General features: G+C 41.6%; 1 protein-coding gene across 3 annotated transcripts in view; it reads right to left on the bottom strand.

The window, feature by feature from the left end:
- Positions 1-22,875, bottom strand: part of gnas (GNAS complex locus) — a 408,925-nt gene that overhangs the window by 104,452 nt on the left and 281,598 nt on the right. For all 3 annotated transcript variants that reach the window (XM_038802970.1, XM_038802971.1, XM_038802972.1), the window contains exon 5: positions 11,952-12,049. In XM_038802970.1, the coding sequence (XP_038658898.1) occupies positions 11,952-12,049 (98 nt within the window). The remainder of the gene's footprint in view (positions 1-11,951; positions 12,050-22,875) is intronic.

Raw genomic sequence — 22,875 nt, 5'->3', positions numbered from 1 at the left:
AAAAGGTTCCGAAAAAATGTAAGCTTTGAATTTGGCTTCCCTCAGTGTTCAAAAACTGCAGAACCACAAGCCAACCTAATTGCTGCTTGTTTGATTTGCCCTATTTAAGTGACCGTAGGATTTCACCTCCCCCTTCTGCAGCAAAGCTGCTAAAATAGGTCTTCACTGGCTTTGGCTCTGCCTCTAGTTTACATAAACACTTTGGGGAAGGCAGCTTTCCAATGGATTGGAGTTGCTCAACAGTGTGCAGACTGCCCTTCCTGCTACAGTGCAGCAAGTGTTACGCAAAACATCTTCTGATTCAAATATAAAGGCCTGTACATTACATGCATATTGGCCAAATACCATCTTGCTGACTTTAATGTACAACGCTGCAGGTAAGTATTTTGCACACATGGTTCTGTAACAATATCACAGGTTTTGAATATTTTGCATTCTTTGTACCTCCCTCTCCACAACCAAACTAGCGCCTGATCAATCAATCATTAATGGATTAAAGGATTTACCACCATGATCAAAAGGGAACAAAAATAATACATTCTACTTGCGTACTTATCTTAGTTGTTAAATAAGCATTTGAAAGAAATGAATCCTGCTATAATTAGCAACATTAACCGGGGATTACCAACAGTGAAAATAGAACTCACAGCATGATTTGAGGTTATAAAGATCAACAGATTAACCATTACTGCCTGATATCAGTAAACCAATAATTTAACAAGCCATTCTATTGTGCTATGCTAGGCAATAAAAACAATGAAAATAACACTGTCCAATAACTAATAAGGATCGCACAGTAGACCATTTTAATGAAATAGCACAAATTGGAAAGTAAAATATAGAAACTTTGCACAGGGACTACTGTATAATTATGAAAATAGATAATAATTTGCACTCAAATGGATAAAGTGAGAAATGAATCCATCTTCAAACATACACCTCCGAACATGGTTTTGAAATGACATGTTTACTAACTTTTGCTATGTTATTGCAGCACCAGGATTTCCAATGGCAGATAGGAACAGCCATCTCAGCTGTGCAGGCTAGCACATTTTCAGTCTAGAAAAGACCAACCAAGCTTTCCAGTCAACCACACAATATATGTTTTTTTTAAACATCAGTGGCTTTATAGATCTTCTGACGGAGACAGAATCCTCCCAACAGGCATTTATATAAAAGGTGCAAATTAATAATTGAGCAACTGCATTTTTTCTTCAGCAATCCCATTGTTCTGAACCAATACTCAAATTAAGCATGGCCAAATCAGAGGGCCAGTAGCTGAAGATAAAAACTTTATGAAACGATATGCATTAAGAACCCGGAGGAATATTCCACAAGTTATTTGGGAACTTAAAGCAAAGTAGTAAAACTACCTTCATTAACAATTGTTAAACAACATAAAAAGCTTTACTTAACTTAAAGAAAAGCACCTGCACGTATTTTAACCAGCATCTGAGCATGTTCAGAACCTTCTGAGCATATTCAGAAGCATAAGAGAGAAATTAAGACAGGTTAAATAAATTTTAGGAGACCAAATTTGATTTGGACCTTTGGCACAGGTCTCGGGGGAAATGACTGGTTTGCAATAATGTATAACAAAAACCCATGACTTCCTTCTGCTTGCACGGTTGCACAGTGGTTAGCACTGCTGCCTCAGCCCCGGGTTCAATTCCAACCTTGGGTGACTGTCTATGTGGAGGTTTGCATGTTCTTCCTTGTGTCTGCATGGGTTTCCTCCGACGGTCCGAGGATGTGCAGGTTAGGTGGATTGTTCATGATAAATTGCCCCTAGGCGGGGTTACGGGGATAGTGTGGAGGATTGAGCCTAGGTAGGGTGCTCTTTCATAGGGTCGGTGCAGACTCAATGGGCCAAATGGCCTCCTGCACTGTAGGGGTTCTATGATTCCAAGTCATTCAAGGGTCAGGATATTTCATGCTGAATGGAACGGGGAATAGCTGGAGAAAAAAACCTTACGATGAATGGAAGTATGCATGTTGGGGCAGCACGGTAGCATCGTGGATAGCACAATTGCTTCACAGCTCCAGGTCCCAGGTTCGATTCCGGCTTGGGTCACTGTCTGTGCGGAGTCTGCACATCCTCCCTGTGTGTGCGTGGGTTTCCTCCGGGTGCTCCGGTTTCCTCCCACAGTCCAAAGATGTGCAGGTTAGGTGGATTGGCCATGATAAAATGCCCTTAGTGTTGGATGGAGTTACTGGGTTATGGGGATAGGGTGGAGGTGTTGACCTTGGGTAGGGTGCTCTTTCCAAGAGCCGGTGCAGAATCGATGGGCCGAATGGCCTCCTTCTGCACTGTAAATTCTATGTTGCCCCGCATAAATATTTATTTATTTTAAACATAAATTTTAGAGTACCCAATTATTTTTTCCCTAATTAAGGGGCAATTTAGCGTGGCCAATCCACCTAACCTGCACATCTTTGGGTTGTGGGGGTGAAACCCATGCAGACATGGGGAGAATGTGCAAACTCCACACGGACAGTGACCCATGGCAGGGATTCGAACCTGGGTCCTCAGTGCCGCAGTCCCTGTGATAACCACTGCATCACATGCCGCCCTCGCTTAAATATTTTTTGTGGTTTCTTCGCCAAATAGTGGGATACTACTCATGCACAAACTGTCTGTCATGAAATCATTGAAAAACTATGGAATATCCAATTCAATAGATGGAGAGGAAGACAAATTTGTTGCAGATGACTGATTATGAAACCAAAAGCGCCAAATCCACAATCCTTACTGTCATAGCCAAAGTGACTCAATGAATTCAATGAACTCTTGCATCGGATGCCGAAGACAATGAATATGATGTTCATAAAACATTTTGATTGTGGTTACAGTTATATTTGCAAAATTAATTCATTCAATAAACTGTGTCACATTAATTTAACATTACCAGTGTTATGCTTTTCCTTTCACATTTCAAAATGGGGATCACCCACACCAGCACTTTTTCATACTCAGCATTTAAATTGACCCCCATTTTTGTAAAGATTTTTGGTGGCTTCAAGGACCAACTTATATGCTGTGATCTAAATGCCGATCAGTACAAATGACAACAGAAAAGATAAGGAAGAATTGAGACCAACGAAAGAGAAAGTTCGGTTAGCCTTTGAGCTGAACTCAATTACAATTCACATCATTCTCACCACTGCTGTATGCCAGTGATGTTCTGGTACCTCTGGTAATAGCTGATACTAGGACTGGTTTTTGCCCTAGTTTTCCTTCTAACTCAGGTTTTTAAATTGGTATTGGGAGTGATCAGTGCATTGACTGCGTTTATATCACATTTCTACAACAGTTTCTTCTCTAATTCCCTCATGAGGCATCTATTCTCTCCAGTTTTTGGTTTTAACTGAACATGCGTGTCAACCATCGCAGCATCAAAATTCACGTTGTAACAAAAGTCACGTTGCACTGTTGTTTTTGATCCTTAAAAGGCTATTTGCAATTGTTTGAACAGGTTGGACTTGTCCTGGATAACTGCTCCTCTACCTCCATCACAGGTTTGCGCTCTTAAGCCCTTCCTGCTCTGCCAATCATAGATCCTGTCTCTGGAGAAGGATCAGAGTAGGAGGGAGGTAACCTGCGTTTGGAGGAGCTGGAGCAGGAAACACGGGAGGACACAAACCTGTTATTTGAGGAGCAGATACTCTCACTTTCTGCACCTCTAAATCAACCTCAATTTTTTCCTCGCTCTCTCGGAGAAGCCTAAACCTGCAATTGTTTAAACATAACCTCAGTTAATATGCATGAGGGCAACCCATCTTCAATTTTTTTGCCCATCAGTTTCTCACAGCTACTTGTAAAGTTTTGCCAGCGTATTTTATATATATATAATATACACACAGAATTTACAGTTGAACCCTTATAGTTGCCACTTGTAAGGAAGGAATGAGAGAAGCAAAAGAGAGAAAAAGCAAAGAAAAACAAAACAAAGTGAAAACAAAGGCCATGAAAGTTATAAAAACTAACTGGATGGGCGGGGATCATTTGATACAAAAGAGGCGCACATAGCTGTGGAATGTTAGTTATACTTAACCTGAAATTCATTGGTGCCGGAGGTAAACAAAACTTAAAAAAATAGTAGCTGCAGATTCAAGCCAATAACTTAGTAAATTGGCCCATAACTTCGTCAGAGCGACAATCTCCGGCGGATTGCCAATCTTGACAGACTTGCCTACATTGGGATTTCAAAGTCCCCGTCTCACCCAGTCTTCCTCACTCTTGGCGGGGCAGGAGCAGCCAACTGTGCCCCGGCTGCATTGGAATGGACTAACTGGGGCGCAGAAAGGTAAGGAACGCCTCTTTATCCGGCACTCGCTGAGGTTGGAATGGACCTTTGGTGGGGGAGGGGGGAGCGAGTGCGAATAGGACGGATCGGAGAGGAGGGGAGGTCACTCTGGGAGGGGAAGGGGAGGAGAGAAAAATTGAGATGGTGCATCCCTGGGGCAGGCGGGCGGACGTGCATGGCTGAGGCTGGATCTATGTTTTTTAATTAGTTATTCTGGAGTTAGAATCTAGTGATTTTGTTCCTCTACATTTCAGCATAACTCTCAGGCAACACAGGCAGAACTAACCAAAATAGCGATTTCAATCGTTTCGGTCAGGTGGTTCCCCAGTCCAGCACAATTGTCCAGAGGAAGTTAGCATTTCTGGGCAATTGCTGAGTAAACTTTTCTTGAGAACTTCCTAGAGGGATTCCCCAGTGCATCATTAGCGTACCCACTTGATGCAACACTGGGGAACAAGGAGGTTATGGGCCAATGAAATGCTGTCATAAAATGATTACTCACAAAATATAAAAACTCCTGAGATTGAGTCTTTTGTTGACCAGAAGAGAATGTGTTGTGAACCTAACCAATCAGTCAAGCTCGTGGCATGATAAATTGCTCATAATAAAAAAATTCTAACAGTACATTTTTAACAAGATAATACCATAGAACAGCATACCATATGATCCTCCCACCCCCCCAAGAAATTGTGTTGTTTCCTTTTTTTAAACATTATTCATTCAAAAGCGCTATAATTTTTCTATGACTGGAATTTCACTTTTCTCTATTAAATCTGGCATTCATAGCATCTGCATCCCGTGTACAGAACCTCATCTCCTTGACAAAATTCTCTAAGCACACAACAGACATGATAGATGGAGGGGCGGGTGGGAGATGTATTATGCCTCAATTGTCAGAACGTCTTTGACAATTTCTAGTGCTTTGCTCAGGAAAAATTGCTGAATTTATTTCTAGAGAGAGGCAATATTCACATACAGCCAGTGTAGCTTTTGTTCATTTTATGAACCAATGTTTCTCACACTCATTATGGTCATTTTCTTTCTTTTTAAAAAAGAGTAAAAGCATTGAATTGTAAAAGCAAACAGAAAAGTCTTCATCATCTGTTCAGCATTTCAACAAGGTATAGCATTGAGATAGAGGGAGAAATAAAATGACAACAGCCATGAGGTTATAAGGTGGAACTGAGTGACAGTGCCAGTGATGGGCGGTCTTCAATTCCAGGCTGAAGATTCACAGTATTTAAGTTATGAAGTACATATTTTGCTTAAATTCTTAATTTGAAGTTTCAGTATGAGGATAAAATGCCATTAGAAAGCTTTCAAAATAAAGTCTCATTAAGCATCAAGTGATTCGGATGAAAAGCCACTCACTAATAACAGGGTAATCAATTTACATTGGTAATTTCCATTAACCATGTGGACATGGGAATTTATAAATAGGAAAATTGTGATTTTTGACTGAGAACAGAAATAAAATCTTGAGACGGAAAATGCATACAGGCATTATCTTACCTTCTGAAAAAGCATAATTGCAGCTATAATGAGCTTAAATTCTGAGTGGAAAATTTGGAATTGCGCAGACATGGAAGTGTCACAATCTGAGATATACTGTATCAGGGGCATGTAAAAATCTTGGAAATTGAAGAGGTGCTAAATTATTTGGTGCTTGAAATTGAACCAAAGACATAATTCTCCCAAACATTTTAGCGGACTATCTTTCGAAGTGCCTCTGATGTTGGGCATATCCTTTAGATTGCAACTCACGCTAATGATTTTTCAATCTTTTTTTTTAATGTTTTTTATTGAGTTTTCATATTTTATATCCAACAAATTACAAATTATTAGAGAGAAAGAAAAAAAAAACACGCAAAAATTAACATGTATATTTACAGGTAAGCATCTTCATAATAACTGTGGCCGCCCCCTTTAGCCGGCATACATATTTTACATTCCCCAATATGGCCAAGGCACATATTTATAGGCATTTATTTACAGTTTGGTTTTGGGCCTTTGCTAGCCATCAAACCCCCATAACGAACCCGTAGCGCCCCCGCCCCCCTCCCCAGCTACCTTCCCCCGATTCCCGTCCATTTTCCCCTGATTCTTGGCCACCCGACTATTCTTCCTCTTGTACGTTGGCCACAAACAGGTCCCGGAACAATTGCATGAATGGCTCCCACGTTCTGTGGAAGCTGTCGTCTGACCCTCGGATGGCGAATTTGATTTTCTCCATTTGGAGAGATTCCGAGAGGTCGGACAGCCAGTCTGCAGCTCTGGGCGGTGCTGCTGACCGCCAGCCAAACAGGATTCTACGGCGGGCGATCAGGGAGGCAAAGGCAAGGGCGACCGCCACTATCGGGCATGGCTCCACCCTCACCCCCACCACTTTGGACATAACCTCGAAGAAGGCTGTCCAGTACTCCACAAGTCTGGGGCAAGACCAGAACATGTGGACGTGGTTAGCCAGGCCTATTTGGCACCGTTCACATCTGTCCTCCACCTCCGGGAAGAACCTACTCATACGGTTTCTTGTTAAGTGGGCTCTATGTACCACTTTTAGTTGCATCAGGCTGAGCCTTGCGCACGTGGAGGTGGAGTTGACCCTATGCTGTGCTTCGCTCCAGAGTCCCCACCCTACCTCAATCCCCAGGTTGTCCTCCCATTTCATTCTTGTTGCGTCCAGTACGGTATCATCCCTTTCTACCAGTCGGTCATACATGTCGCTACAGTTCCCTTTCTCTAGGATACTTGCGTCCAGTAGGTCATCCAGTAGTGGCTGTCGTGGTGGTTGTGGGTACGTCCTCGTCTCCTTTCGTAGGAAGTTTTTGAGCTGCAGGTACCGTAGCTCGTTCCCCCCAGCTAGCCGAAATTTCTCTGTCAGTTCGTCCAGTGTTGCGATCCTGTCATCCGTGTATAGGTCCCTGACTGTCAGTGTCCCTCCATCCTGCCTCCACCTTTTGAAGGTGGCGTCAGTCAGTGCTGGTTTGAACCTATGGTTGTTGCAGATGGGAGCCTTGTCCGACATTTTGGTCAGGCCAAATTGCTGCCGCAGTTGGTTCCAGGATTGGAGGGTGGCTGTCACCACTGGGCTGCTGGAGTGTTTTTTTGGGTGGGGATGGGAGTGCTGCCGTGGCGAGGGCCCGGAGGGAGGTCCCCATGCAGGAGGCCTCCTCCGCACGCACCCACTCGGCTTCTGGCTCCTGGATCCATCCCCTTACTCGCTCGGCTGTTGCCGCCCAGTGGTAGAATTGTAGATTCGGGAGGGCTAGCCCCCCCATGGATTTTGTTTTTTGTAGGACCTTCTTTGGGATCCTAGCATTTTTTTCCCCCCCATAAGAACGCCATGATAAGTTTGTCCAGCACTTTGAAAAAGGCCTTGGGGATGTAGATTGGAATGGATCTAAACAGGAAGAGGAACCTGGGCAGTATGTTCATTTTGATCGTCTGGACTCTCCCTGCGATGGAGAGTGGGAGTGTGTTCCATCTTTGCAGGTCCTTTTTTTACTTCCTCCGTCAGGCTGGTGAGGTTCCATTTGTGGATCCCTTTCCAGTCATGGGCTATTTGGATCCCCAGGTAGCGGAATTTGTGTTGGGCTTGTTTGAATGGCAGCCCCTTCCCGCGCGGGTGTACTGGGAAGATCTCGCTTTTGCTCATGTTGAGTTTGTAGCCCGAGAAGGCCCCAAACTCTTTCAGGAGCGCGATGATTCCGTCCATGCTGCTTTGTGGGTCCGAGATGTAGAGGAGCAGATCATCTGCATAGAGTGAGGCTCTGTGCTCTCTGCCTCCCTTGATTTTTCAATCTTGGCAGTCACTGCCACATTCATTGAATTACCCAGCAAAACTTCAATATCACGACAATGAAATTAGCAAAAACAGACCTATAAACTTGTAAATTACTATCCCTCATTTGATCATGAATTTTTGGAGAAACTCTGACCACCACCATCCCCAACCCAATGTAGATTCTTGGGAAGAAGCATTAATGAGGAAGCCTTCATTTCAAGGAAGCTTGAAGTCACGTTGAATTACCCTTAAGTGCTATACCATTCTACTGTGTAGGGCTCAAAAAATCCAGACAGTGCCTGAAAGATTGTGCTAGACAATACTGTATCATCAGAAAAGTAGGGAACACCAATGAAAGTCGTCCTGTTTTGATGGAAATTTCCCAAATTATTTGCACGGATTCATGAAATGTAATAAAAGCTTCCCCATTAAATATACTCTTCCTGTATGAAGGTAATTGTTGTTGACAGTTCTATAGGAGCAACTTCAAAAGCCATGCCACGAACAGAACAAAAAAACCTTTGAAGACCAAGATAAAGAAACACCCTGCATATGCTCTTCATTATGTGGACAGAATGATTGCAACACAACTTACTTTGAAGGCATGCAATCAGAAGCTAGTTATATTATCACAAGAGGCCAGTCCACTTGTAGTCGACTGGACACCAGTCAACCAGGAGGCCAGTATTGTTAAAAATTACAGTAGAGGAATTTAAAATCAGTATCCTGTCTGGCATTTATTCCACATCAGGCAATAACCCAGAAAACAATTGCCAAATGTATGACCAGATTACTGAACTACGGTACCATTATCTCCTGGTGGATGTTGTATGCTTGCTGTTTTATAGGAACGGTCAATAACTTTCTCAATTATGGTACACAGTTATTAAGCACATTCTAAATGACAGTGGGCATAACAAGTAAACAGAAAGGGTAGCATCTGCTTCTATGCTAGAATGCTAGGAGCTTTAACATCAGGGACTGCAAGAGTGAGCTTTGAGTATCTGCATGTTGATTGACTCTTCACATAATGTATTTGGTCTGGCAAGTTTGATTCAGGCAATTTATAGAAACATAGAAAATAGGAGTAGGCCATTCAGCTCTTCGAGCCTGCTCTATCATTCAAAATCATGGCTGATCATTCAACTAAGTAACTGGTTTTTATTTCACCCCCCCAAATCCTTTGATCCCTTTAGCCCAAGAGCTAATTTTCCTCCTCACACATATTCTGTTCCCAAATGCCTGAAGATGAAAGGAAAACTACCAAGTGCATCTTTATGGATTAGCTAACTGGTGAGATCCACCAATGGGGGTACAGCTCTCTCTGGTCACCTAGAGTACAAAAAGATTAAGGGGGTTAAATTCTCTAACAGAACTTCTTCATTCTAGTTTGTTGTTTTTACTAGAAATCTCACCATCCTCCTTAGATATCAACTGTGCTCAGATTCAACGGAGGACTTGTTGTAAGCCAACTAATGAGTGCATGAGACATTGGTTTTGACTTCAACTCTTTATGCCTTATGGGCAGCACAGTGGGTAGCACTGTTGCTTCTCAGCTCCAGGGTCCCAAGTTCGATTCCCAGCGTGGGGCACCGTCTGTGTGGAGTCTGCACGTTCCCCCAGTGTGTGCGTGGATTTTCTTCGGGTGTTCTGGTTTCCTCCCACAAGTCCCGAAAGACATGCTGTTAGGTAATTTGGACATTCTGAATTCTCCCTCTGTATACCCGAACAGGTGCCAGAATGTGGCGACTAGGGCTTTTCACAGTAACTTCATTGTACTGTTAATGTAAGCCTACTTGTGACAATAAAGATTAGTAACTCATTTTTCTAGAAAGGGTACCAAGTTGGCATCGTCTTCCTGAACTTCCCTAATCCCTGAATCAGTCTAGTAAGGTGCAATATATGAGTGCTTTGGAGCACTTCCGTAGTTTACCATGTCCACTGTTATTTATGTGTTGTTACAGTTACTCAGAATGGGTTCCATAATTTCAGTCATCACTGATAGAATTAAGTGACTAAAATGTTACATCTGGTCAATGTTACTACATGGATACAAATGTTGGATGCAAGACAATGGAAGATAAATTAATGCAACATAGATGTGGTTTCTGACGCACTTGATTACACACCCAACTAGTGAAGTTTTGAGCTAAGCTGGCGCACAAGAAAAACATTTGCAGTCGATCACCAAGTTACAACTTCAGTCTTTCGGAGAGAGAAACCAGAACACACGATAGTGACAGATAAAACTGAGGATAGTACAGGAAGAGCACGAGGAAGTACAAAACGTACTGATAGTTTAAGAAGTAGAACAGGTATAGGACTTTAGAACACCGCCAAAATGTTGTCTGCTATCAAGGGCTGAGAAAGTTGGAGAGTCATGATCACTGACGTTATACAACAAGGGGCCTGAAGAAGATGGCATCTGATGGAAAACAATGTGCCCGTGGGTCAGATTTGCAAAGCTTCTAAATATTGGCAACATATTTACATTCTTTCAACCAACAGGACTTTTTCAGTACCCAATGAATCCACTGTAACTGTGTATGAGCCCAACAAATTTACTCCAAAGTTTTCTGCCCAAGGCACGTATTAGCCTTCAGTGCTTCAAACTGTTTAGGCACCTCCTCCTCACATTACAAAGTTTATTTTTCTAGTGAATAATCATTTATTAAGTCTACTTTCTTTTAACCTAATTTGATCTTTGAGGATCTACTCGAAGGCCTACATCAGCTCTTGGTTCTATATTGCCTCATTTTTTGAAGTTTTTCCCTATCAAATCCCTCCATGGCCTTGCCTGTCCTTTTCTCGGTTGCCTCCTCTAGCCTTGCAAGCCTCCAGGATCTCTGCACTCCTTCAATTCTGGCCTTGTGCATCCTAGATTTTAATCCCTCCACTGCTGGCAACCATCCAGTCAGCTGTTAAGGTTCTAAGAGTTGGAATTTCTTTCCACAAACCACTCCTCGCCCTTCCTTTAAGATGTTTCTTTAAATCTACTGCGTGTTTCATGCTTTTAATAAGCCCGTACATCTCTTTATTTGACTTAGTGTCCAACATTTGTTTGATAATATTCCTGTTAAGCATCTTAACACATTTTAACTTAAAGGTGCTGTATAAATGCAAATTATTATTGCTCTCTGTCCTTCAAAAAGGTCCAAAATTAATTTCAGAATTTTCAAATTCTGCACAAGTACATTTCATCCAGATGGTTTTTCATTACATAACTTAATATATTATTTTTTCTAAGCATTGTTTACATGATCACACAGAAATGCAGTAAAAAGCTCTGCAACATATAGCGTTTAGTATAATGTGAATATTTGAAGCAAGCTGTGAAGCATTGTGATTTTAGACTACAATAATTTCTATCAAATAAAGTTCAAAACACCTTGCGTTCAAAACGCAACTTTTTTTTGTAAAAATCAACTCTGCAAAGCTGTTCCTCTTTGCTGCATCTAGTCTTCCCCAACTATTAAAATTCACAATGCAAGAACAAGATAAAATATTGTGTTGCTGAATTTCTTTATACTTCATGTGTCATAATATAGTATCCAATTGTTTTAAATGGTGTACTTAGTCCCTCAGACAACAAGTCCAACTTCTTCAAATTACAGCAGACAGGTTTTTGGTTTAACTAATAAGCTACGGCTAAAGCATTTTTCAGAGTTGGTTTTAGAAGTAATGTTTGCAATGAAGACAAAACAGGAATTAGATTACCAGATTACTCAAATGAGTTTTATGTTAAATTACCCAATATATGACCGTAGATTCTGTCTGCAACATTTGTTTTCAAGTTTTCATATTCCTAGTATAGTGACCTTTCTTAATCACTAATATGCTGAAGCACCAAAAGTACTTACTAGTGTGCGCAGTCAATAAGCTGATATTCATTCGACCTTTCATAGCATGCTTTCACACCATCATCCTGCCAGAGGATTGTTGTATGTTCATAGAACTCCTGAAACAGAACATTTTAAAATTTATTATCATTTTGACAAGAACAAATCAGAACTGAATGGCAGACAAAATTACACACAAACATGGTACTTTAAGCACTGGTGGTTACCTTCGCAAAATGACTAGTTTTAGATATTGATGCAAGACCATTTAGCCCCTCGGGCCTGATCCACCATTCAATGAAACCATTACTGATCTGCCATCTTACTCTCATCTAACTTTCATCATCTAACTTTCATCAGTTTTAAAATCACCAATTAATCTGGCATCAGCTGCTGTTGGTGAAAGAGTGTTCCAAACTTTTACTAACCCTTGTATGCAGACGTGTTTCCCAAATTTACCCTTCAAAAACGTCCAGCTCTAAATAGACTCCACAATAGTTTTTCTCTATTTCCCTTATCTTGAAAACTTTGATCAAATCACTCCTTAATCTCCAAAATTCCAGGGGTTACAGCTCTAGTTTGGAAGACCTTTCCTTAAAGTATAATTCTAGTAAATCTACACTGCACCTCCTCCAATATACTCTTCTTGAGGTGTGGAGCAAACATTCTCTTTATGTTTTGTGTTTACAAATGTAAAATAAAAATTGCATATGCTGGAAATCTGAAACAAATACAAAACTAGGATGGAAAGTGAGCTCAGTTAGCACCTGCAGGGAGACTGGATAAGTTAGTTTCAAACATTTAATCCTGTAGTTAACTAACTTTAATTGTCAACTCATCGCTTCCTTCACAAATGCTGATCAACCTGTGCATTTCCAATATTATCTGCTTTAATGTATAAATATGTACGCTAGCTTTCTTTAGAACTTCAAATGTACACTAAAATTGTGTTGAAAATATTCCCAGAAGGCAACGTCAAACATACTGAGCATAGGTGTTCCCTACTGCCTAACCCCCAAGATGGGAGAGGTTGAAACTCTCCACACTATAATGCCCTCACTTCATAAGACTTCTAAAAATCTGACTACACTTTTGGAATTTCCCTTCAATCAACCTTATTTTCTTTTTAAAAAAAATAAATTTAGAGTACCCAATTCTTTTTTTTTCCAATTAAGGGGCAATTTAGCGTGACCAATCCTCCTACCCTGCACACTTTTGGGTTGTGGGGGTGAGACCCACGCAGACACGGGAAGAATGTGCAAACTTTACACGGACAGCATCGAACCAGGGTACTCGGTGCTATGAGGCAGCAGTGCTAACCACTGTGCCACGATGCCGCCCATTGTCTGTTTTCTAGAATGCCCTGTCTTCCCTTCTAAAGTTGCCCAAGATCATCTTGTTACGTTGTGGCTATATGAATATTAGTAGTAACTGTTCTGAAATAAAACGATCAATAAACGAGCTGGAGAATAATACTAATTTGATAACGCTTTCAAAAAGTGCTGGTACAGGGATGATGGGTCAAATGGCTTCTTTCTGTTCTACATCATTCTATTAAGTACTTCTTTCTCATAATTGATCACATTCAAGGAAAAATTAGTGCCAGTCATGCTTCTGAGTTATTGCACTGGACATTTTCCTGGGGTCAGTAACAGACACACGATAGAACCATAGAATTCCGACAGTGCGGAAGGAGGCCATTCAGCCCATCAAGTGTGCACAGATCCTCTGAAAGAGCACCCTACCTAGGTCCACACTCTCGCCCTATTCCCGTAACCCAACATAACATGAAGATCTTTGAACACAAAGGGGCAATTTAGCAGGGCCAATCCATCTAACCTGCACTTCTTTGGACTCCTGTAAGCAGATCTCTTATCCCTGATCTAAAGTGTGCAGTGTAAACGATAAATAGACTCAAAGATCACAACAGTGAACCCTGGAATGCATCACATGACTCTCATCTCGTTGAAACCCAGACTAAATATATACACCAACAAACTGAAATTTAGTTTCTAACCATAGGTTTTTAAAAAAAACCAAATCACCATAAAGGTGAATTGTACACTTTCACTAGCCTTCAAATAAATATATATATATATATATATATAAAATAAAAGATTCCCCTGAGGAAGGAGCTGTGCTCTGAAAGCTCGTGATTGGACACAGATCTTTAACCTGGTGTTTTAAGACTTCTTACTGTGCTCATCCCAGACCAACGCTGGCATCTCCATATCATAAAATAAAGATGTCATTCACAGAAACACTCTTCCTACAGTGTCAAATATACTGCAGTTTCCAAATTAGTTCAGCTTCACTGCTGCGTCGTGGAAGTGTCACTGTGGACTAGTACAGAGACATAGTCTAATACTCTTGGGACAAGTTTCAAATCCCCCCCCCCCCCACAACAGTTGGAATTTAAATTCAATTTAGAAATCTGGAGCTAAAAAAAAAAGTTAGTTTCAGTAATAGTGACCATGAAACCATCTTCAATGTTATAAAATACGACATGGTTCACGAATGTCCACAAGGGAAGGAAATCAGCCATCCTTACCTGGCCTATATGCAACTTGAGACCCACAGCAATATGGCAGACTCTTAACTGCCCTTTGCAAGCTTCAGGCGGTTGTATTAAACCGCTAAAAGGTCAACAAAATGGAATGAAACTGGGCGGCAACACCTTCCTCCTAACAACCCAACACTGGAAACAACAATGGTAAACCCAGCCCTCCAAAATCTTCCTTACTAACAAAAGGGAGTTTTGTGCCATAATTGGGAAGATGCCCCACAGAGTAATCAAGCAACAGTCTGACATTCATACTCATGGAATCATACCGTACAATGTCCCAGCCACCACCATCACTGGATATGTCCTTTCTCACCGACGGATCCATCAGAGGTGGCGGCATGGTGGTATACAGTGGGAAGGAGATTTTACCCGAGGCTTAAACACTGGCTCCGGATCCCATGAAATCTCATGACATCAGGCCAAACATGGGCAAGGAAACCCCTGATTACCGACTGTCCCACCTCAGTTGGCGTATGAGTAGCCATCCATGTTGAATACTACTTGGAGGAAGCAAGGAAGGTGGCAAGGGCACACAATGTACTGCAGGTGGAGGACTTCAATGTCCATCACCAAGACTGTCACAGTAGCATTACTATAGACCGAGCTGACTGAATTGTAAAGAATATAGCTGCTAGACTGGGTCTGTGGCAGGTGTTCACGGAAACCACAAAAAGGAAAAACCTACCTGACCTTCTCCTCACCAATCTGCCGTCCGTGACAATATTATAAGAGTCCATAAGAAGCAGTAGAATTAGGCCATTTGGCCAGAGTCTGCTCCGCCATTTGATCATGGCTGATTTCAACCTGGCCTCAACTCCACCGTCCTGCCCGTTCCCCATAACTCTTCAACCCATTGCCAATTAAAAATCTATCTAACTCCTCAAATTTACTCACTGTCCCAACATCTGGGGTAGCAAATTCCACAGATTCACAACCCTTTGGGAGAAATAGTTTATCCTCAACTCAGTTTTAAATGTTACCTCTTCTCCTTGGACTATGACCTCTCATTCTAGAATGCCCCACAAGAGGAAGCATCCACTCCTCATCTACTTTATCCATACATTTTATCACCGTGAACCTCAATTGGATCTCCCCTCATTCTTCTAAACTCCAGAGAGTACAGGCCCAAACTGCTCAATCTCTCTTCATACGACAAACCCCATATCTCTGGAATCAATCGAGTAAACCTTCTCTGAACTGCCTCCAATGCCATTACATCTTTCCTCAAATAAGGGGACCAAAACGGTGCACAATACTCCAGGTGTGGTCTCACCAATGCCTTGTACAGTTGCAACTAATTACCATCGCTGAATGCCCCATTGTTAACATTCTTGGGGTTACCATTAACCAAAAACAGAACTGCACATGCCATATAAATACTGTAGCTGAAAGAGGTCAGAGGCTGGGAATTATGCAGAGTAACTCACCTCCTGACTTCCTAAATTTGCCCACCATCTACAAGGCACAAATCAGGAGAATACACTCCACTTGCCTGGATGTGCAGTTTTAGCATCAAGAAGCTCAATACCATTCAGAAAAGCAGCCCACTCGATTGGCACCCCATCAACCACCTTCAACATTCACTCCCTCCACCAGCATTGCACAGTGGCAGCAGTGTGTACCATCAACAAGATTCACTGCAGCAATTCACCAAAGCTCCTTCAACAGGACCTTCCAAACCCATGACCTTTGCAATCTAGAAGGACAGGGGCAGCAGATGCATGGGAACACCATCTGCAAGTCCCCCTCCAAGTCACTCAACATCCCGAATTTGAACTATATGGCCATTCCTTCACAGTCATTGGGCCAAAATCCTGGAACTCCTTTCTTAAAGGAACTGAGAGCATCCCTATGTTGCATGGACTGCAACAGTTCAAGGCAGCTCACCACCACCTACCTCCTCAAGGGCAATTAAAGATGGGCAACTAATGCTGGTCTAGCATCTTACCTTGCGTCCCATAACAATTTTTTAAATCCCGTTGCAAGTTACATTAAAACAGAAGAAAGCACTTTCTTAACAAGGTAATATCAACTTTGGAAATTTGAACAAAGCTTTGCCATGATAAATCTGATTATTTAACAGACTAGAAGATTTAACTTTAAATCAGAAGCGTCATGCATTCAAGCCCCATTCTGGAAACGTGCATATAAACCTTCCTTTTATTGCTGTACTGAAGGAGTGCTGTATTGTCAGAAACACCTTTTCAATAAGGAATAAAATCGAGCCCGTGCCTTTGCATTCCATCAGATGGATGTAAAAAAATCCACTGGCACAGTGAAGATCAACTGAGGCGTTGTCCTGGGAACAACCAACACCACCAACAGATAATGAGGTCACCTATTTAATTTCTGTCTTTGGGATTTAGTGCTTCATTTACCTAAATTACAAGTGACAATACAAAATACTTAAAGGATGTGGCTGGTGCTATAGAAATGTCTTTCTTTGTGTGCTTTTCACAGCATTTCATACCTTGAGGCGAACTTCACCCAGTTACACTAGTCTCTAAGATAATGACTTTTTTTAGAGTTTACAGCACAGCAAGAGGACCTTCGGCCCATTGTGTCTGCACCAGCCCCCCCCCCCCCCCCCCCCCCCAACACACACACACTTTCACTACCCTTTGAGAAATATCCATCAGCTATTATCCCTCCAAGCTGTTAGTAGACGCATGTAAACATACACAAAATTTAACCGGTGAAAAAAGGTAGTTTGCCGCAGTGCTCACTACAATTTTACACTGGGTGAACAGCAATCAAAGCTGTGTGCAGAACAGGAAAAATTAAATTATTTCTCTGTAGCAGGCTCCTGGTTTCAAAGTTATTTAAACTATAAATGAGTTTTAAATGTTTACTTTGAAGCAATTTAACATTTAATGACAAACAACTTCTTTACCCCTGGACTGGCGAGCAGTGAAACAGAAAAAAGCTAGGATTCATGTCCCAGTTCATCCACCACAACTTCTGCGGGAAAGAACATTTGTGAACATTGTCTGAAGATAGAGCATTACAGAAGAGTCTGATTTTCTGATCAAGTAGTCTGTTAAACACTATGTAGGCTCACATTTGACAAATAGTTCCTTTATTGAGAAACCAAGGGATTTTACTACAGAGTATGGAAAACAAAACAAAAAGCAAATTAGAGAAATGTGGTGTATTAATTCTAGACTAACACACACACAAAAAGTTAAGAGTTCAAATATCATGACAAGTTGGGAACCGATATAAGTAGAAGTCAACTATTTCCTGATACACCTGATAGGCAAAAGACCCATTTTAAATTAAGGATTTCAACACTTTGATAACCGCAGGTCATCTCAAAACATACAGCTTACAAAACAGCATAATTCATTTTACTAAGTTCCATTATTCTAGCAAGATAGTACAACATAAAAACAACAGAAACATAAAAAGAACCTGATACATGCAAAAGCAGTAGAGTTTAAAACAAACACTTTAACTGAACTAATGAATACATTTTTTAAGACAGTGTCCAAGGACAGGGCAGATCTATAGCAACAGCATAGCAATGATACAGTAACATGAAGGCTCTATTGTTATAACAGCTAAGTCAGCAAATGACCAGTTCGAACTGGTCTTGATAACAGCACAATATCACATTCCTTAACATACACAAGTATGCAGACAGGAAACAATTAAAACTAATGTGGCATATTAAAGGTGGACAGCTTGCCGTCAAATCAGATATGTTTGAGTCTAACCCAAACCAATTAGGATTATATTGGGGTGTAATTAGATGGATAAAGACAGACATGATACAATATAACTGTGAAGTTTCGGTTGGCCATTTTTAGCTGGAGCTGTATCATTAGCTGGATTTCTCTCTCCTTCACGAATCATCTATACTTTGATCTGAACTATTCACTGTCTCCCTGTCTTCATATTTCATTTTCAGACTTCTAAAGTTATTGCGAGCTGTTTACCTAAGCAAGATCATTTCTGTGATTCTTAAAAGCTTCAAATTGTCTACGAATTGCCTTTTAAATTACTTTCAATTGTAATCAATAGAAGACAAATAAAACAATTCTTATTTGCACCTGAGAAGTTTTAACTTACATTTCTACTGAGTTCTAGTAATCGCAAAATGCTACTAGTTCCGCATGGTAGATCTATCAATATACTGTAGATCACAGGGCAAGTGGACCCCCTGTATAGAACCACCCAATTTTTCAGTGCCAGAAATCATGTTTAGACCTATACTTGGCTTATAAGTCAATTTCACTTTTCGCTAAGACATGCTATTCCCAAATTAGGGGCTGACCGCAGAGATCCATGTTTTAATCACTTTATAAGTTGGTGCATGGGATTGGGCAGGCCAAGGGCCAAGAACATGCATGGCAGTTTATGACGCCCACACAGAGCAGACCGCACAGGGCAAATGACGATTAGAAAAACGTACCCAGGCAGTTGCGCCAACACTTCGGGTTGGGGGCAAGGTCAAGGGAAATGCCGATTTGGGGGAACCACAGATTTGAACCAGGGAAGTGGGATGGAAATTTTCAGAAATGGGAGGAAACGGGGATTAAGAGACATAAAGATTTGTTTCTTGGGGGGTCGGTTTGCAGGATTGAAGGAGCTGGGAGCGAGTATGGGCTGGAGCAGGGGGAAATGTTTAGATACATGCAGGTTCGAGATTTTGCCAGAAAGTAGATACGGAGCTTCCCGGTGGAGCCGGCCTCCACATTGCTGTAGGAGGTGCCGACGACGGATACTGGAGAAGGGGTAGTGTCAGCGGTTTACAGGGCTATTTTGGAAGAGAAGGCACCACTGTAAGGGATCAAAGGAAAGTGGGGGGAAGAGTTGGGTGAGGGTATGGAGGAGGGGTTCTGGTATGATGTGCTCTGGAGAGTGAACGCGTGTGAATGTTGCGGGGTGGGGCGGGGGGGGGGAAAATCACGTTCATTATGTTTTGGTCCTGTCCAAAGCTGGAGGATCACTGGAAGGAGGTTTTTAGGGTAATCTCTAAAGTGGTGTACGTGAAATTGGACCTGGACCCTTGGGAACCATATTGAGGGTGCCGGACCAGCCGGGGTTGGAAACGGGTGTGGAGGCAGATGTTGTAGCCTTCTCCTCGTTTATCGCCTGAAGACAGATCTTATTCGTATGGCAAGCAACCTCTCCACCCTGTTCCCTGGCGTGCGGACCTGTTAGAATTCCTGACTCTTGAGAAGGTGAAGTTTGAACTGAGGGGAAGGATGGAGGGGTTCTACAATTCACGGGTGTTATTCATTATGCACTTTCAAGAATTAGATAACATCAAACATTAGTGGGGGAAGTGGGACTGTATGTGTCAATGGTGACTACGGGTGATTCCTGATTCCATTTTGGTATTTGTTTATGTTAACATGCGGACAGTTATTTGGGGGTTGGTGGGAGGATGGGATTGTTGTTGTTGATATGGGAAATGACATTATATTCATCACTGCCTATTGTTTATTGTCGATTGGTGTAAATTGAGAGAAAATGTGAAAAAGGAGAATAAAAATATATTTTTTAAAAAAATAAGTACCCAGCAAAACAAAAAGTTCGAAATTTGGTTTCAAGCGAAAAGTAATAACACTTGTTAACTTATTAAATAACTGTTCTACAACAAGGGAATTCAGCATGAATGACAAACTGAATCGCAGGAGGAGCAATGAATCCTGAAGAATATTCAGTAAATATGATGCTCAAAACTAAATGCGCCATGAGAACAGGAACCAGCCAATGCCCTGTACTTCGGAGGCATCTGTCAGAATGGGTCCTTGAATTTGGCAGACAAATGAGATCAAGAGAAGGAAAAACACCTAAATTGCAGGTATACCATTTGGGGTTTGAACATTTTTTTTTTACCTCTCCTTCATTGGCAGAGGTATGGAATATAAAAGTAAGGATATAATGTTGGAATTGTATAAAACACTGGTGAGACCACAACTGGAGTATTGTGTGCCGTTCTGGTCACCACATAACAGGAAGGACATAATTTGCTCTGGAGAGAGTGCATAAGAGGTTTACAAGAATGTTGTGAGGGCTAGAAAAGTGTAGCTATGTGCAGAGATTAGACAGGTTGGGGTAATTTTCCTTGGAACAAAGAAGGTGGAGGGGAACTTAATTGAAGTGTACAAAATTATGAGGGGAGAGAGAATGGACAGGATAAAATTATTACTCTGGATGTAGAATTCTAGAACCAGGGGACATAGATTCAAGATAAGTGGCAGAAAATGTAGAGGGGAGAACTTTTTTTATGCAGCGGGTAGTGGGAATCTGAAATTCGTTGCCCAAGTTGGTGGTGGAGGCAGAGACCTTAAATTCAGTACCTTGACCTGCCTTAAGTGATGTAAGCCACAGGGCTATGGCCAGAGTGCAGGAAGGTGGGATTAGAAAGGGCACCTGAGCGTCCTCGGGCCTGCATGGACAAGAGGAGCCAAATGCCCTCCTTCTGTGCTGTAACGTTTCGATGGTTTGTAGTTCAACCTTTCGGTGTGTGTCTCAACAAACCATTCAAGGATCGTGTTCTTGCTGAATGGATCAGGTGGATGTTTGAAGGAAAATAAATTTTGACAAAAAATGAAAACATTTGTGTGGTTTTATCAAAATGTGGAATGCTGCTAATGCGCAAGCTGCCAATGGATCGTTAAAAAAAAGGCCACGTATTCAATTCAATGGATGGAGAGGATGAGGATTTGGAGGGATCATTCTGAAACTAAAAGTGTCAAATCTGATCCCTATAATGGTGTCACAGCCAAAGTGACTCAATAAATTCGACGAACGCTTGCCTTGAAATCCAAAGACAATATACTTGATGGTTTTTAAAAGCTGATTGTAGTTAAAGTTACCCTTGGAGAATTAATTAGTTAATTCATTAAACCATCTAACAATGTTTTACTGGTGTTCTGTTTTTCTTTTCACATTTCAAAATGGCAATCACCTACATCATCACTGGCAGTTCACATTATACTCAAATGTATAAGTTGATCCCATTTTCGGAAGGACTTTAAGGCTTTAAACTTTTGAGGCTCACATGTCACAATCCATACATATTTGCATGCTGACACTATATAAAATGACCATGAAAGCTGCTATTTTGTCATAAAACTCCAAATTGCTTTCCTTCTGGGAAGGAACCTGCAATCTCAGTCTGGTCTACATCTGACGATATACAGTTGACTCCTAATGTCATCAGGGCAACGAGGGAAATACAATAAATACGGCTCAATCAACATTAACCACATTCCAAGAATAAAAAAGGGCACATACACCAAAACCAAATTCTTCAATAATTTGGTGAATGCAATTAGGTAAGCTTTTTGTGCTTCCTTTTATTTGTGGCTTCACTTGGAGGATGCTGGCAAAGTGAAGCAGCAGTTATAAACTCCTAACATACACGTCAAGCTTCCTCAAACTGCACCAAATAGCCCACACAAACCAGAAACGACCTCGTTATGGCTATTAGCCAATCTTAAACAGATCAAGTGGAGCGGCGTGACAAATAGGTATTTGGCATCGACAGGTTACGTGACATCTGATTACCTGACTGCTATCTAGTGGATCCACTCCCACAACACTGTTGAAAAGATTCTGCAATAAGGTGAGGGGTTTCTGATCTGAAGAATCTCATATAAACCGATAAAACTCTAAGAGGACTTGAGATAAGGAAGTCACATGGTAGCACAGTGGTCAGCACTTTGCTTCATAGTGCCAGGGACCCGAGTTCGATTCCCGGTTTGGGTTACTGTCTTTGCGGAGTCTGCATGCGTCTCCGCTTGTCTGCATGGGTTTTCTCCGGGTGCTCCGGTTTCCTCCCACAAGTCCCGAAAGATATGCTTGTTAGGTGAATTGAACATTCTGAATTCTCCCTACCCGAACAGGCGCCGTAGTGTGGCGACTAGGGTATTTTCACCCCAACTTCATTGCAGCGTTAATGTAAGTCTATTTGTGACATTAATAAATTATTATATTAAATTTCTTCACCCACAGAGTCGGAAGCCTGTGGAATTCTCTACCACAGAAAGCAGTTGAGGCCAAAGCATTGAGGCATAAAGGAGTTAGATATAACTGTTCTGGATAAACGGGTCAAAGGACATGGGGCAAATGCTGGAACAGCTTACTGATGTGGATGATCAGCTATGATCATAATGAATTGCAGAGCAGGTGTGAAGGGCCAAATAGCCTATTTCTGCTCCTATTTTCTATGTTTTACTTTGTAATTGAACTGGAGCCTCTTCCTGTGCTCTTCTTTTCAAACCTCTCCCTGTTCCCTGCCTCAGACTCTTCTTCTGGTCACTAGTCACCTGGCCCAGGTTTTGTACCATTTTTTCTTTCTTTATGCACAGGCGCTCTTTGTCTGTCCTGGGCCTGAAGAACTTACACTGCAGAAATGTG

The sequence above is a fragment of the Scyliorhinus canicula genome, chromosome 7 (assembly GCF_902713615.1).
Source record: "Scyliorhinus canicula chromosome 7, sScyCan1.1, whole genome shotgun sequence".
Taxonomy (NCBI): Eukaryota; Metazoa; Chordata; class Chondrichthyes; order Carcharhiniformes; family Scyliorhinidae; genus Scyliorhinus; species Scyliorhinus canicula.
Note: the sequence above shows the minus strand (reverse complement) of the source record. Positions and strands in the feature narration are given on the sequence as shown.